Raw genomic sequence first — 18,722 nt, 5'->3', positions numbered from 1 at the left:
TTTCCTTATTGTTTTTCTTTGCGAGTTCATTATTAAAAATGACTGTTGAAACTTCATGAATGAAAAGTGAAAAAAGTTGAGAGAAAACCTCCGTTCAAAGAATGTTGAAACGGGATGCTGATTTTGTTTTTCATTTTTGAGACGCAAATGGATTGTCAGATATAAATGCCGTTTACACATACAAATTGGGGAGAAATACATTATCTAGAGTCCCCAGATGTATTTTCATGCGTACGACAATTCTGAAATCAAATATGCGCCTTTATAATAGTAGCCGTATCTTCTCCTGGGTAACATGGAATGATCGTGCAGAGGTGCGAACTGGAAATTCTCACTTTCGTCAGCGGATTCCTCATGTGCATGTTACAGTATAAATATGATGTCACTATGGGAGCATGTGCTAACGAAATGGTAGTTGAAAATGAGCAAATATAGCGATGACAACGGTATGTGAATGAATGAACACCAAAAGCATGCATAAAAGCCGTTAGTCGTACTGCACCAAGAGAAGTAAGTCTGTAAATCTAGTCCATTTTTGTTGTACAGTAATGTTGATTTGTGCATTCGGCTGCTTCATTACAATTCGTTAATTTCCTAGTTCTACTTGTGATTTTTGTTAATTTCTTCTGAATTGTACACTTCACTTGTCAGTTTTTGTACTACTCAAAATAAATGTGAAAATGTATATCCATCGTTTAAGATCTTATACAATACACCCCCTGAATACAAGCATGCACTCAACTCTTTCCTATACAAACTAACCATCTACGTCAGACCTAAAATATCCAGTCAACAGAGTTTTGTCAATTTTTTGTATCGTCGTGTTTCCCTGTCATCATAGCTGTCTTTAAACGTGTACAAGTTGGTCATGTATTTGCTATGTTTGTTAGTCTTGTTTTCTACTGCAGTGAAACTAAATATGCGTATAACTACAGTCCAGGTTCTTACTCTCTCTTCATTTGTAACGAGATGTAACAAAGTCTCTATATTTCTGCAATCATTCTACACACACTGTACACACTATAACAAGGCTACAAGTATTTTCGTTTAAAGAGTAGCATTTTATTACAAGTATCTTCCCGTGCGTAACGAGAATATTTCCGCAAATAGAGGAATTCGCTTGCATGTTGCTTTCTGAATATTGATTAGTGAAAAGTCTATGCCTGTATTAATGACTGATGTCAGGCATGAAATATATGTCAATTATTAAATAATGAATTAATATTTATAAACAAATTAATTTGCTACATTTATAAACTAGCAAATTAATTCCTTTAACGACTGGTTCAAAATGTCAATAAATTAGAAGATAGGTGAAATGTTTTTAATTAGTGTTAGATATTATTTAATTATTGCTTTTTACTAAAAATGATAATTACCTTTTCATACTTTTATTGTGTTATGTTTTTATAATGATGTAAATCTATTAATGGTCTCTCGAAAGGAAATATTTCCTTATCAGAGTTGTAGCTAGAGATTCCAGCGCTCAGTACGAGAATGATTTTCGGACCCCCTGCACCGAATTTACACCCCCCTCTCCTTACTAGATGTAGCTGGCATACTTTAGACATTGTAATGCCTCTTTTCCGATGAATCCGATGAAAATAAAACTTAGCATTCAAGAAATGTGGCTAATAAAAGAACAGTCGGTTGTGCATCCCACACCATCTTAATTGAAGCAGTGTGTGTTGTAGTTCACATCTGCAAAATCGATTGCAAATTAAAGATAATTAGGTGGAGGGACAATTAGTTTCCTATTAAATTAACATGTAAATGCTACGTTTTATTCCCGACGAAAGGAGGTGAGAAATGGAGAAGTTACAGGTCGGTCTAATTTCTATGTTCCGACAACCACCTTCGCAGCTACGGCTTCATTTCTTACTAGTCGAATTTGATATAATTTTAAAATCTTATCTATGACTGTAGAAGTACGTTTTTACCCCATGCTGTTACCAGCCCTAAAGAGAAAGAGAGAGAACAAGAGATATATGCAACATTCACACACAGGCTAACATCATTATTTGTTATTCCTTCTTTGTATGTGTTTATGATGTTATTCTTAGTAAAGTATGTTTGAAGTCCAAACTAATTGCTTATCTTTGTTGTTATAACACAAACTCTTACCCTCGGAAAATTTTAATGGGGGAAAAATTTAATAGAACAAGATCATTCCGCCATGGGAATTAGAACCCTGAATGCGACCACCAACGCTATGGAATTATCCTTATAATGAAGAACATGTCTGAATGTGAATTAACCACAAAAAGAGAACATTTTCTCATCAAACTGCAGTTCGAAAAGTCAAAACAGGGAGTAAATATGGTGAACTGTCCCAACCAATTTGAAACATTTAGAAGCTTCGCATAAATGGTTATAAAACTAACATTACTAAATATAGTAGACTGCTGACTTCTGGAATCTGCCTCTCTCCAGAAACAACCCATTCATTTATACAAGAAAATCTAAACTCTTGCAAACTTAAACTCTAAACTCTTAAAAAAATATCCATGTTATTTTTGTAGGTTTGCATCAAAATATTTCATGGCTCGGGGGGGGGGGGGGGGGGCATGGCCCTAACCCTGGGTAGTGGGTACGGACCTGACTGATGTTATAAATGCGAAGAACATTGCAACAATTTGCAATCATAAAATTGTAGTTGCAAATTCTAGCCATGGCATCGACATTCCGTTGTTTGAATAACCCGAAGCATTCTAACTGATGAAATCATTCACCGTGTAACTGACGAAAGAATAGTGGGGATATTAAAACAAAAGTCCTTGAAATGTCTCCTTTATTCGACGACAAAAGAGAGGAAAAGCTGTTTTCAGCGGGAAATGAACTATATCGGTTCAACAGTAATCCAACCAACGTATTTTTGCGCAATTTGTCAGCTAAAGGCGCCAAGAGAATTATACTGATCTATAGTTTCTAAGAAAAGAGAATATTTCCATTTGCAAGAACAAGTGTAAATTGCCGTTATGAACGTATTTAAAATACGTTGAAATAGAATTGGTGAAGGAGGGTAGCTACTCTATGCCCCAGATAAAGTTCATGTATAATTCCAGGTTTTCAAAGCGAATTTTACAGAAATTCAATGTAAAAATTAATAACAATTGTTATGATAAAACCTAATTTTTATTAACATGTTACACTAAATATTTACGAATAATTCCTTATACAACTTACTAAGTGTGTGAATACTTTACGGACCTTAGCCTCCTGAAACATCGATTCATTGATTTAGTTTATTTTAAGTCGCTTTTCTGCTACTTTTGGGTAATTGCGACGACTTGAAACGTCGAAAATTAAAAGAAACAGATTGACTTCTAAAAGATGATATCTCCCAAAAACATCCTTGACATCAAAACTTAAGTAATCACGTCACATGCGCAGTCTAAAACTAAAACAAGATGGTCCAGCTAACGTAAGTGTTAAAACCTATTGCCAGTTTTCAAGTTTTAAAAGGTCACCCATCACCTTCGTACTTGAAATTTAAATTGCTAAACATCAGAGTACAGGTTTATTAATAAATCATTCGTTACGTCAATGTAAGAATAAACAGTGATCTTCCCCCTTCTTAGCCATTATTCACTCCTTAGATGACATCTCAAACTAAACCTTCGATGAAGATAATCAGCGAAAAAAAAGGGCAATAGTGTATTTTATATAAAATAACATTTACGCAGAATTCCCGGTTAATAGACACACCCTGCTAAGCGTCATGACAGCTGATCATGTTAAACCTCGAGGTAATAAAATCATTAAAGTTTTCCCACAGACAGTGTCTACAAATATATTTGAGGGTACTCGCAGACTGCTTCCGGAGTATAAGTTATGTGTATCACTTGTAACAACAATAATAATTACATGAGAAATAGAAACAAATTCTTAATTTTGATATTTCTGCTTAATACCATCCAGTTATAATATAGGCGGAGATGTCCAGGAAGATGAATAGAAAATTGTGGTCCAGGGTACGAATCCTGGTCTGGACATGGATGTTTTTCGTGGGTGTGTCCCTTCATCAGTTTCATCATATCATCACTTATCTTCATCTTCGCGATTAGCCAAAAGTGGCAGAAAAGCGAAGTAAAATAAACTAAAGAAATTAATATAAAATTGCAGTGTAGTTTCTGGTCATGAATAACATCGAATTGTGTTTATATTTAATCATACTTTCAGACTTGTCACCACAAATACGAAGCGTTGTTATATAACTTTAAATCTCATGTTATAAAACACTCCACATTTTGCCTATACCTAATTCTAAATGCCTACGTGAAAAAAGTCCCTGTATCGCAGGGAATCTAGGAATAGTGATCGAACTGTAAATACAATGGGAACCAACATTTCAGAATTTGGGAACGAGGAGCATAGCATGTTCGTCGAATGAGAAGGAGATAGATCTACGTACCCTTGATGGCAGATGAATAGGAATAGGTTGCTAAAAAGTACTGCGCAAAGCACATAATAAAACGCAAATGAGAGAAGTTGAAGAATAATATGCAGAGCCAAAAGATGCCACGAAAAATGTTGGGATCACTGAAAACATTTAACTAAAGAAATGGTGTTTCCATTCTTCACAAGAAACACAAGAGTCTAGCTACAATTGTTTGCAGATGACACATTACGAGAAATACATAATCTACTCGTAGAATGGTCGTTCAATATTCGAACGCCGTTTCGACAGAACTGAAACTGTATCAACTACCAAATGCGAAAAAAGATCACCCCTTTAAATATCCTAGAGCGAACGTGTCTCTAAATTTTATGGTCATAAGTTGTCGATCTTTTCCTACCTCTATAATTTCATCAACTTTCCACATTGTGTACGTATTAGGTATTACATGATGTAGTTTTTTTCCCCTTTGTGTTTTAATTCATTTTGACAAGCACACGAAAGAAACGAGATTGTGCAAAAGTAAGGATGCGCAAGAGGGTGAAGTTTTGAACCCGTTACTCGTAGTTTTGTGGTCCTACACCAATACTACTCGAGACGATGAGGATTAACTTACGAAAAGGAAGGCGTAACGGATTTTACGTTGTGCGAGTGTGTGTGTGTCTTGACCCGATCGGTTTCTCCCGCTACGGACGGCTGACTGACTGACTACCTGCATCGACATACTACTCGGATGTTGAGACGGCTCATGTGGTGCGCATCAAACAAAACAACATTTTGGTGAAACACAGGCATGAATTTTCCATGCATTTGCTACGCATTTATGAAACTTCATTGTTTGGTAACAGCATAACCGAAAAAGATTGGTGTCATTAGTTGAGACGGTAAAATGACAGGCAGCCAATTATTCACTTGCCCTTGTAACTTTCTTCGTCCAATTTACGACATAATATGATTTATAATGTTCACTGATACTCGTATGCCTGCACTAATATACCAAAAAAATATACATTAACGAATGCAAAAATAACAAAATTACCGAGATTAACATTTTTTTTTTCGAAATGTGCATCTCCTTTTGATACTTTCACATCAAAATGTCTGTGCCAAATTAGTACCAAGATTGTAAAACGTGTAGAAATAATTAGTGTACAACATCAGTTTCAGTTTCAAACTGTAATTTCTTTGATTTGGTGTAATTGTGCAAAAATGTCAGGAAAGTCGAAATATCAAACCCCAAAACCCAACATCAAATATGTAAACCAGTGTGTTGCTAAATAGTTTCTACACTAGTACTTACAATGTGAAAAAGAATTCTTTAGCGTGCGTGATTGCAAACCCGTGCACAAGAAATTACAAATAACATGTAATATGAAAAATAAAGCAAAAATAAATCCATAAAAAGTGTGAAACTCCATCCCGAGTACAAAAGTAAATCCATTTCGTGAATCGAAGTAACCAAAATGTTCAAAAAGCGGCGAATGAGCTAATATTTCTAGGAATCCTATATATAAATAGCACACCAACAGTAGTTCTGCAAAATACGTTGAAAACATGTATGGAATTTGCGTTAAATCTCTTTCTGTAAAATGTGATAAAATTACAGTTTCAAACGTGTTAAAAAGAAACACTGTTTATGGTATAAGTGCCAGCAAATGTATCAAAATTTGATGAGTATAATGTTCTTCAGCACAATTCACAATTGTGGTACATTTCGTACACGTTTCGTATACATTTTTATGAAAAAATGCTTGCTACAGCAATCTTTTTGCATTAGTTGTCTTCAGTATTACAAAAGCCATAAAATGTGTCCGTCAGCGTTTAAGTTGCCTTCGAGAAAAGTGCAACAGCATTTATGTGAAAAATTCAAGAAAAGCTACTTACCTAGATAGTGGGTCCATTGTGACACTGCCCATGGGGAACACCATTTAAAACACTTTTATAAGAACACCAACAAACAAAATGGGGTGACAAAAACAGAACACTAACGCATGTTTCTGTTGCTTCTTGGCTCTGGTTTCTAGACGTTCACTCGCAGCGAAACCAGCAGCCAGGGTTAAAGGGCATTTAAAACACGATCAAAAAAGAAAAAACACAAACACTGTAGCACTAGCACTTTATTTATTATTATTATTATTATTTTTTGTTATTTCCGAAGACACGTGACGCTTGCATCAAGCTGCATCCTTCATCTTCGAAAGCACTTCTCAACACAAGTTCGAGTAAGACAGAACTTCCTTCGGCGTAAAACTCAACCAGGTTCTTCGAATAAGAGCGGAGGGGGGGAGATCACTGACCTAGCCCACCGCGATACCGAGTGTTTCTCCCGAAAAAAAAAACTGCAATGGATTCTCGAAACGAACTTGTTACTTTTTCTATGTTTTTTCGCATACGCAATATTACGCACGAAACGACCGAACGGACCACCGATCACATCAGCACTAACCGTACGCACACACACTTGCCTTAGCTTGTTGCTTGGTGATTGTACCCCTCCCCCTTTTTTCCCCTCTGTCGCTCCCCGACTGCATGTCAAGAGATCTGTGCTTCTCATTGGTGCCGCTAGAGGCGCTGCGATAGGCCTTCCACGGCAACCAAGGTCGACCATGGAGGAACGAAACTGGGAACGGAGAGGGGAAGGTACAGCAGGTACATAATACGCTGCTTGCATGTTTAGCGTTGACGTTTGTTTATTTGTTTCTTTCTTTTCTATTGAAAAAAAAAGAGGGGCGCGCTGAAACGTCACCATAACAAAAACGTATCGATTGTCATATGCCCTTAAGTAATGCGAGAGATATGGATTACCAGTTATTACAGGTTCTGGCTTGATATGAGGTCATGCCATACCTTCATCCACAGGCCAGTAACATTTTACCCGCACATAAATAATCGAGGAAGGAATGATTGCTAAACCGCGGACTTAACAACTAAAACTCAATCGCGCGCATTACAGACAGGAAAAAAAATGTTACGCCATTTTATATGATTGCGTGTTTCATGAGAGGTCATTGCACTGTTGAGGAAGAGCAATTTCGGGGAAGGGAAGGTACTTCCGAAGTACGCATTGGTTACATTATACGATTTGCTTTGAAAGTAAACGCATTTTGTGTGAAGAGCTATTATACACCACAACATAATACTAGAATTGATTTTATTCTTTTTATAGTTAGCGGCAGTGGGGTACCAAATGTTTATTTTGGGAAAAGTTGACCCAAGAGCCCAATATGGTCTACAACATGAATTCGTTCATAAAAGATTTGCGTTCATTTTTGTTTTGTTAAGTCACGAAAATAACCTCTATTAGCGGGTTACCATGTTTTCCTGCCTGTTAGGGGAGAGGGACGCCCTTTGTTCCCTTCTGGTTTGCACCTTGGTTAACTAAAGACTAAAATTGGTAAATGCTGTAAGTGCCACAAGAACTCAAACACCGTTTTCCACGTTAAACTGTGAAATGTGCCAAGCTATATAATGTGGTAAACGTGAAATGTGGCTGGTAGCCCTGTAAGTAGTTCAAAGAGCGTGTACTAGTGTGCACGTTCTTACGGGCTGATGTGCGGAACGATGCGATTTCCCAACACTTTCGCTTTTGGCACTTAACCACAACGCCGGTTAAGATGAAAACTGAAGCTGTATTTTAACAAGAGATTTAGACTTGCTTTAATTATTAATGCATGTAAAAAATAATGCTTCAGTCTTCATCCTGGATGGGGAATGGCCACATTACTTTATTTAATATTTTTTACAAAACTTCACGCATACAAGAACGTAATTCTTAAGAAACCACAACTCAATACAATTTTAGATTTCCAAATATTCAATTTTATCAAATCCCAGTGCAGGTATATAACAATGTAAATTCACATTTACTGTAACAAAAATTGCAAAAATTCTTGACCGCAAGCATAATTTCTTGCCTTTCTTGACGTACCTGTTGATTTCTTGACATTCTTGACTGGCAGACACCCTGTTATAGTTACACTATACTGATTGATGGAATTTTTTATTTTATGTCGCTTTTCTGCCACTTTTTGCTAATCGAGACGGTGAGGATGGATGATGATATGATGAAATTGATGAAGAAACAATCACAAAGAACATCCATGCCCAGGCCGAGATTCGCACCTGGGATGCCTGGCGTCGTAGTGTGTTATGCTAACCAGCCCCGTCACGGAGGTCGACTGTTACACTATATAAAAACATTAATTGTGCAGGGTCTTAATCAGCAAAAGCTGAAAAAAGTACCCTTATGGACCTTTGTGTCAATCTGTCGTTTCGTCCGTCCCTGAAAACGCAGCAGATGTTAGTTTAACATTAACATCAAGTTTGTTGGTGTGTATATCTATGAATATCAAGAAATTGAAAGTCAGCAATTGGTGCATTTTGAAGTCCTGAGATAACTCCGAAAATATTCGAGCTATAAATATGAAATCTGGTAAAAATTAATGCTACGAAATATCAAATTCTTGCGATACAATATATCAATACTAATTTAACGCTATATAAAGGATAATAATCTGCGTGTCTATCAGTCTGTAGCAGTCAACCAATCGATATTTGTCTTAACCTTAGATATCTCCGAACTAAATAAAGTTATCTTTTATTGACCGTAAGATGAATGAATTGAGACGACATAGTGCCAAGTTACATTGATTTTCACAACGTACTTGTAAAACATTTCGAACGAAAGGACACGCAAGTCGGTTACAGGTATTATCAAGACAAGACCTTTTTAGAAGCATTGGACTACACAGTAGAGTGGGAGAAGAAATTTCGATTTTGAACGCAGATTGGTGGATTCATTTGAACTTTCACATACATTTTTCGGCCAATGTCAACAACCAAACCATGTGTTGATTGCACGGCAATTACTGCAGATATATATATCTGCAGTAATAGCGGACTGAAAAATATGCCACATTCTAATGTAACGGTATGTAACAAGATCAAAGAAAAGGGTAACAGAAATATATCTAGTATTAGGGAGGAAAGCAAAGAGAATGGGGGGAACTAATAATAAACGAAAATAAAACTAAATTTAGAGGATTCCCACACAATGAAACATTTGTCATTATATAAGCAGCTTTGTGTGTACCAACGTGCAACGGTAATTTGTTTCATCCTAACCTATCGACTTAGTCCGACTGGAAATAACAGGTAGGGAAAATGTACTTATGGTACACTATTATACCTCACTCGACCTGACACATAATTTTAATTTAACAAGTAGACAATCCTGGTATTTGTGCGCATGCTACTCGAATTTTCTATGTTCTTTTTTTTTAAAAAAAACTAGACGGTCAAGTGAGTGATAGCCTCGTGTTGTCCTATTTTCAATTGATCGAGGTCATGAGACTCTAGATAAGATGGAAGCTGCTTACGTATTAAATGAAAATTTGCCATATTTCTTGAACTTTTCAGCGATCATATGCTATTCAATCAAACTTTATATTCTGGTTTATCTTTAGTTTGAAATGTGGATTTTTGTCTCGCGTTGATTCTTGAAAAATAATTCCTATTATTATCTCAATAAACCATGGGCCCGTCATGAATATCTGTGTAGGCAAAACTGAATTTTTGTAATATTCATCTTCAAGCAAACACAGCTTACATTTCACTCGAAAATCTCAAGCACATCATGTTCTAGGTTAAGCCAATTGTGTCCTCAAACACTAATACATTGGAAATGCGATTAAAAATCTATGACACGCAAACAAAAACAAACATTCTATTTCACTTTTCCTAGAATCGAACCTAAACTGAATTTTGTAATATTCATCTTCAAGCAAACACAACCTTATAAGTCACTCAAAATTCACAAGCATATCATGTTCAAGGTTCTGTTGGTCAATTATGTCCTCAAACAGTTATACTGGAAATGCGATTAAAAATCTATGGCTCGTAAACCGAAACAAATACACTATTTCACCTTTCCTTCAATCAAATCGAACGCTATATTACGATTTTGTACCACACCATTTACGAACTTCTTGGTGAAGTGGGTAGCGTAGAGCGTTTTGAGTCCAGAGGCCCTAAATTCGTAACGCTTGGAAGCTCATTCTTTATCTCATCGCTATTTCTTCATAAATTCTCTACTCACCTTCATCGTCGAGATGAACTTTAAAAAAGCGACGAAAAATGACCAAGCGTTACAAATAAGTGTCCCATAAAATCGAGTTTAACATTACGTGCAATGATAAGACAAAACTAGTAGCAAAATGCGAAACTAAATTATCTGGCCTTCTGAATTTAGCGAAAAATGTTTAAATTCATGAAGATACTTATTTGGTAATTAAAATTAGTGGCCAATTCACCACTATATTTTGCATATTTCAACCTGGTTATCTCAACAGATTAAAATAGAATAACATTTATGATCTCTTTGGAAAATTATTGTATATCAACACAATGGAAATAATCCTATACAGAATGTTCAATACGGCATTTCCATTGCAATCTGGCTAGCACAAAAGAAACATGATGTTTTGTGATGTGAAACACCAGCAGGAAAACAAGTACTAATGCATATAAAAAATTAAAAAATAAAATAAAAAGTTACTAAAAATATATAAAATCTATAAATTGAATCCATACCAATATTGTGATTAATATTCATGAAGCGCATCGTAAATGTTGCTTCGAATTGTTTAATTGTGCTGAAAATGTAGCTGAACAAACAAAATCATCAGATGCATTAGCTTTATAAGTGAATAAATCACATAGGTCTTAGAAGTGTATATTATGTTGAATATCCCTTTAATACGACATATATCTGCCTGCAAATCCCATGCACAAATATGATACACGTTAGGTACCTCTTATGCTGTGGTATGAGATCTCCGACCATATGATAGACCACAATTATACATTTTGATTTATGGAACTGAATGTTAATCAATACGAGTGGAGATGAATGTATCTGGGATGATAATGTTGTGATGCAGTACAAATTGAAAACACGGGTGACATATAAATATGTAAAAAATCGTCAGAAATTTTACAGAGAATGTAGAATTACTGGTGTTCACAGAAGCTAAGTGTATCAACAACAGCAAGCACACTGTCACTAAGATCCTAGAGTCACGATTACTACGCTGACAGTGACACGTTCGAGTCCTCGCATAGGCATGAGTCTTCCTTTGTGAGTGACACTTCATCAATCTCATCAAATTATTATCATCCTCATCGTCGCAATTAGCCTAAATAGCCATAACAAAACACGCAAAATAAGAAACATGCTACTGCAATTAGGGGTGTCAGAATGCCCCCGTCTATAATACACACTCACTGTGAGTGGCGGATTTCGAATGGGATGTAGCAGGAAAAGTTACGAAAATAGCTGTGGACAAATTCCCTACTATTATCTTAGCCACCAGTTGTACAGTCACGGACAGACATTTCTGGGTTGTAATGATTCCATTGAAATTGAATGGGAATGCTACAATCCAGAAGTGTTCGTGACTGTACAAACTGCACAATCGCCGGAATAGTCCTCATATACGGAAGTAACACAAATGTCACTTGTAAAGGGCATAAAATTATGAGTATGGCATGTCAGCCACCAGACATGAAACTTGGCATTTTCGTAATTTCGTCGTAAATTATCAATCATCAGCAAATATCGATCTGGTAACACTGTTCGTGTGTTCATCAAGTTTCTCCTCTATTCGTAATATTCAACGCAGGTGTAAAAGTAAAGGTATCATCGAAGACAATGTAAAAACACGTGCTGCTATCTTCCAAGAATCTGTAACCGCAAATCAATGGAACGAGTGACGTCACCAGCGCACCATGCGAAACGTCACGAATTTAAGAATTCTGAGAAAATGTACCCATGTGTAAATTCGGTGTGCCATGAGTACCTTTAATATGATGAACCGGTTTCTTTTACACGACTCAAAAGGCGTAAAGTAAACTCTACTACTTTCTTCTTTTATTTATTCTTAAACTTTTGAAACTTAAATTTAAAATTGGTTTCTCGAGTAAGATATTTTGGGGAAATAATGTAATTTTCGGTGTCCCACAATTTTCATCGCACTGTTCTAGCAGTCGCTTCGAAATCAAACATGTGTAGTGGCAGACCGATGTGTTAACTTCCAGTAGAAAAGTAATGACTGATATCTCAAGCATCAAATTGTTGACAGCACGTGCGCCGACCTCCGTGACGGAGTGGTTAGCACAGCACGCTACGACGCCAGAGATCCGGGTTCGAATCCCTACCTGGCCATGGGTGTTCTTTGTGAGTGTCCCTTCATCAATTCCATCGTATTACCACCCATCCTTATGTTCGCGATTGGCCAAAAAGTGGCATAAAAGCGAAAAAAAATCAATCGAGAACACATGCAGGTTTTATAGAAAAAGTGCATTCTGGGTTTATTACTCATACGTGTGGGTAATAACATTAACAGTAGCAGGGTTATAACGCCATTTTAAAAAAAATCCTCTTAAAAAACTAACAGAAACATCAATTTATTTACTTCATATTTTAAACAGATATTCTGAAGAACTTAAAACAACTTTTTTTACATTAAGCGGATTTAAAAAAAATTCTGTGTATTCATTTTAATTTTATGATTTTAAATTAGTATATGAAGTTTATGATATTCAAAAATCATGAAATCGAAGTGCAAAAAGACGTTATTTTAAAATATTAATCTAATTGGATGAACACGAGACAATTCCAAGCATTTTGGACATACGGATTTCTACGTGTCCTTCTTTGACAACTGTGTACTAATTTTACGAATTCATAAACCACGAATAAGGAGCTTTGTCCTCCGGACAAAACTTGACTTCAGCAAGGGGCACTATAAGTGTGTGTGCGCGTGCATGTGTATGTATGTGTGTATGTATGCATATGCACGATGCCCTAAATCAACTTCAACAATGGTTCTGTACTGGTAGTTATCATAAAAACAAGAAACGTTTCCTTATAAACATTATCTCGAAAGCGCTTAGTTTCAGCGCTATAAACGCCTAAAATCTAAGCTATATGTATGCAACCCAACATAGCAAACCATCGCTCTGACGTAACTTCCAGGGACGAGTGGCAGGGTTGCCACTAGCGTCCCTTCTTAACAGATAATTTTGTATTTTGCTCAGGTAACACTTCCAAGTTGTTTCTTTCAAGTTGTCCTCTTAAGAAGGGACGCTAGTGGCAACCCTGCCACTCGTGCCTGAAAGTTACGTCAGAGCGATGGTTTGCTGTGTTGGGTTGCATACATAGAGGTTAGATTTTAAGCGCTTTAGCACAGAATCTAAGCGCTTTAGAGGTAATGTTTATAAGTACAAGTTACTTGATTTTATGATATCTATCAGCACTCAACCGTTATTGAATTTGTTTTAGGACACCCTTTGTGTGTGTGTGTGTGTGTATATATATATTAGGATGGGGTGAATGTTGGTCGAAGGTATGAAACATAGTAAAAGATATGCTATAGACATCTTCAGCATAGAAAACATACGTTTTCTGTGCTCTTGCAATATCTAGTGGGCCCAACTTTTGAGTTTTATTTGCATATATGCAATATGCATAAGCTACCTATTGAACAGTTTTATCCCACAATGCAAATAAATAGAACATTCATTGTGTTAGTTCATCATTTCATAGTCGCGGTTAGGCCTCCCCGATGGCGCAGTGGTAGGTAGCGTCGTCGCTTTGTAATCAAGGGGTCCCGGGTTCGATACCCAGTGGAGGTACATAGTGGTTCGGATACCACTTTAAACTGTAGGTACAGTCCCAATTAACCTTACTGTGTATAAAGTGAACTTAAAACACCAAACCAATCAATCATAGTTGCGGTTACACCTGAGACAGAAAAGGGCCAGGAAAGAACAAATACAACACAAGTACGTTTCGCAACGTCCTGTAGAGAGTAGGGATGGCCAAACGGATTCGGAACCGAAAAATCCGGATCCAAAAGTTACGGATCTGGATCCGGATCCGAAAATTCCGGATCCGGGTCTGAATCCGGATCCGAGAGTTCCGGATCCGGGTCCGAAAGTTTCGGATCTGGATCCGAGAGTTTCGTATCTCAATCCCATTATAATATTACCACACCTTAAAAGGTATTATGATCTTCGATTACAAAGAAATTTTTCATTAGTTAGCCCTACAATAATTTTTTTCAAGTGTTGTTCCTAAAATACTTTGCTACGCATCGGCTAACACACTCGTGCTCAAAAATAATCTTACTTGTTTAACATAAAATGTCAGAGGTGATTTTGTAAATGCCATTGAAACGAATATGTATTCATTCGAATGTATTGGAAATAAAAACACACATAAATGTGAGACACTCCATTCCAGGATGAAACCTTTAACACATATAACAAGATAGAAATGTTATACAAAAATTATACAATTGTTCTACAGTTACAGTTTTATAATTAAATGCAGTGTTATATAATTACAAAGTGTAAGACACACAAGGGAGGTTATCTAAGTGTCCCCCTCCGATTTCCATGAAACTTGGCAGGCGTATAGTGGGGCCCAAAGGAAGAAATACGTGTTTTCTTGTTTCAGCTAAAAAACGGTTTTAGGGCGCAAAACCCCCTCAAATGTCAAGATGAGGACAAATTGAAGTGAGGATCTGACCAATGTGTCCCTCCGATTTCCATGAAACTTGGCAGGTGTATAGTGGGGCCCAATGGAAGAAATACGTCTTTTCTTGTTTCAGCTAAAAAACGGTGTTGGGGGCAAAACCCCCTCAAATGTCAAGATGAGGACAAATTGAAGTGAGGATCTGACCCCTGTCTTCCTCCGATTTCCATGAAACTTGGCAGGTGTATAGTTAGGTTAGATTAGGTTAGGTTAGGAACAATGGAAGAAATACGTGTTTTTTGTTTCAGCTAAAAAACGGTTTTATGGGGCAAAACCCCCTTAAATGTCAAGATGAGGACAAATTGAAGTGAGGATCTGACCCCTGTCTCCCTCCGATTTCCATGAAACTTGGCAGGTGTATAGTGAGGCCCAATGAAAGAAATACGTGTTTTTTGTTTCAGCTAAAAAACGATTTTATGGGGCAAAACCCCCTTAAATGTCAAGATGAGGACAAATTGAAGTGAGGATCTGACCCCTGTGTCCCCCTCCGATTTCCATGATACTTGGTAGGTGTGTGTATAAACGGGCCCAAATGAAGAAATACGTGTTTTTTTATTGTTTCGGCTAAAAAACTGTTTTAGGGGGCAACCCCCCCTCAAATGTCAATATGAGGACAAATTTAAGTGGGCATTTGACCTATGTGTCCCCCTCCGATTTCCATGAAATGTGGTACATGTATAGAGGGGCCCAAAGGAAGAAATACGTGTTTTTTATGTTTCGGCTAAAAAAAAACTGTTTTAGGGGGCAAAACCCGCCTCAAATGTCAAGATGAGGACAAATTGACGTGGGGATCATCTGACCCCTGTGTCCCCCTCCGATTCCCATGAAATTTGACAGTTGTATAGAGAGGCCCTATGCCCCCTGTTTCTTCCTATGCCATATTTACGTGTGCCCGACCCTGTGGCCGAGTGGTTAGCACATCGCGCTGCGACGCCAAGGGTCCCAGGTTCGAATCCCGGTCGGGCTTGGTTGTTTGTGAATGTCCATTCATCAATTTCATCATTTCATCACTCATCCCCATCTTCGCAAATTAGCCAAGAGGCACAAAACGCGAAGTAAAATAAACTAAATCAATCAATCAATCAAACCATATTTACGTGGTTTCGGGGTCAGATCCCCACTTCAATTTCTCCTCATCTTGACATTTGAGGGGGGCCTCTATACACCTGCCAAGTTCCATGGACATCGGAGGGGGAGACTTAGACCTCCCTTGCAAGTATATATATATGTGTATGTATGTATATTATATACGTATATATATGTATATTAGCAGGTAACAATATGTTATAAACACATTCTTACTTTCCAAAGAAGCGCATGTGGGATGGCAAAACGGTTCGACAATTCTGGATCCGGATCCGAAAGTTCTGGATCCGGATCCGAAAGTACCAGATCCAGATCCGGATCCGAAAAGATTTAGGATCCGGAACCAACCGGATCCGGATTTCGGATCCGCCAGGATCCGGATCTGGCCATCCCTAGAGAGAGCAGAATCACTGTGCTCTGCGAGAAGAAATAACTTGCGGTAGGCGCGCGCACACACACACACACACACAAACACTCATACACACATACACCTACGCGAAGTACCCAGCCCCAACATGTTAAAGGTTAAGGTCGCATTGATCGACGCAATCGCTTCGTACATCATACGGTAGAAGTGAGAGGCGTAACCATGGCAACGAAATGGCTAGGAGTTATTATTTTTTTTACACTCGTGTTTACTGCGCTGTTAGGTAAATGAGGCTACGATACCGCCTCAATAACGATCGCCATTACAGTAGCTTGTTCTCTTGTTACATCGTTATGAAAGACAAAACCATTTTTTCGGCAACGAGTGTGTTATGTATGATATTGTTCAGTTCACTGCAAATCGGGGAAATAGAATGTGTTCAATAAGAGGCTTCTCCACCCCCTCGAAGTTACTGATACAACCGTAAATGAACTCGCTCAACTTCCCTTTATCTGTAGATAAGGCAGCGTCTGACTGCCACGCGGAAGACCAAGGTTCGATTCTGGGGAGATAATTCTTCCGTCAATATTCCTTTCTAAAACGATTCTGGGTTCATCCTGCTTCTGATCAATAGGTACTTGGAAATAAAGGCGTACGAAGCGTGGCCTCTATAGCCAATTCGAGAATATGTAGAGCCCTAAATCTCCACCACCTACGCGTGTTCATGGCAACGGTGTAATGGATATGGGATAGCTTTATCTTTCTACACACACCGTTGCTTGCGAATCAAACAATTTACTTTAGGGCTTGCAAGAATATCAGCTCTCATTTCAGGAACAGATAAATGGACACTGTTGTTATTAGCCGTAGATACATCCACATTGTTATTGTTTATTAAATAGACGGATCCAGAATTATTATTTTGGGGGATGGGGCAGAATATGCTTGAGCCCAGGTTAAGCAGATCTTAGAATTACAAGAAATAATTTCAAATTTAACCTTCCACTCTGAAACACGCAGGCATATCAGTCGTCGTTTTCATATTTTGCTGCAAAAATATGGAGTGCCCCTACCTAAGATCATATCGAGTATATCTAAAATAGAATCTTTCCGTAATGAAGTAAAGAATTGTCTTTTAGCAGAGCAGAGATTGTGTTCAAACACTATGATGTAACTTGTATGTTTATGTTATGTTATGCATTTTGTCTACATCTTTTTTCTTTCATTTCTTATTTTACTTTTATCATTTTATCCCTACAACATTCATTACAATTACTTGATCAACAGTAGCATTCTGTAACTAAATCGTACATTTTATTGTATACTGTATTAATACTGTAACCACATATGTATAAGAACTGTAAATTTAGATGTAATCTATGGCACGTGTTAGGTGGCAGAGAGTGTCGGACATAAGCTCACCGGCAAAAAGCTCACCGGACATAAACTCACTCACTGCCAGTCTTATATTACAAGTGCGGACAAAAGCTCACCGATAGCGGACATAAGCTCACTTACATATAAAACATATAATTTTATTTATGATTCCTCAATTTCCCCAATTTCGTTCATATTTCGCATACTCAATAATTTAGGGCTCCTAATCACGAATCTGCAGTTAAAATTTGGCGCTCACGTGTTGAACTTGCAAAATGAGGGTGTCCGTGATCGCAACCGACAATGCACGATTGCTCATTATTTATCGCAAGACTTTGCGTTTCGAATACTTAAAGAACGATATAGTATATATATATATATATATTCCTATTACTACGACACCAATTTTAACTATGTTTGCCTAACCTAACCTAACCTTACGGTGCATGGTTCGTGGGGCTATCCGTGAATGGTTCGTGGGGCTATCCGTGAATGGTTTATGGGGCTATCCGTGAATGGTTTGTGGGGCTACCCGTGCATCGTTCCAGGGGTTTAGGGCTAATTGCGACCAGGCACCGTCAAAAAATGTCAGTTTCGTAGCACTTGAGCGACAAATTTTAACCACAGAATCGTGATCAAGTGTCCAAAATTAGTGAGCTTGCTTTTCTGCCACCAGATTCAATAGAGGAAGGATTGTCTTATTTGAAGGAAATTTTCCCATAAATCTTATAATACAATTGCATTATTTGTGGTGAGCTTATGTCTGGTGAGCTTTTGACCGCTTTGGCATTAATATAGGTGAGCTTATGTCCGGTGAGCTTTTTGCAGGTGAGCTTATGTCCACGATCCGGCTGAACCTCGCCCACGCAAATAAAGAATTTGAATTTAGAACA

The 18,722-nt window shown here is 37.6% G+C and overlaps 1 protein-coding gene across 2 annotated transcripts in view; it reads right to left on the bottom strand.

The window, feature by feature from the left end:
* LOC145990965 (uncharacterized) overlaps nt 1-18,722 on the bottom strand; it is a 361,786-nt gene that overhangs the window by 265,493 nt on the left and 77,571 nt on the right. The window contains exon 1 of one of the 2 annotated variants that reach the window (XM_083126551.1): nt 6,284-6,837. The exons of the other annotated variant lie outside the window; for it this stretch is intronic. Within the exon in view, the coding sequence (XP_082982677.1) occupies nt 6,284-6,327 (44 nt within the window). The 5' untranslated portion in view covers nt 6,328-6,837. Of the gene's footprint in view, nt 1-6,283; nt 6,838-18,722 lie in introns of those variants that run through there. 2 annotated transcript variants of the gene reach the window in all.

Source organism: Lepisma saccharinum, chromosome 8 (assembly GCF_977018435.1).
Source record: "Lepisma saccharinum chromosome 8, izLepSacc3.1, whole genome shotgun sequence".
NCBI classification, from domain to species: domain Eukaryota; kingdom Metazoa; phylum Arthropoda; class Insecta; order Zygentoma; family Lepismatidae; genus Lepisma; species Lepisma saccharinum.
This window is presented reverse-complemented; position numbering and strand designations above follow the sequence as displayed.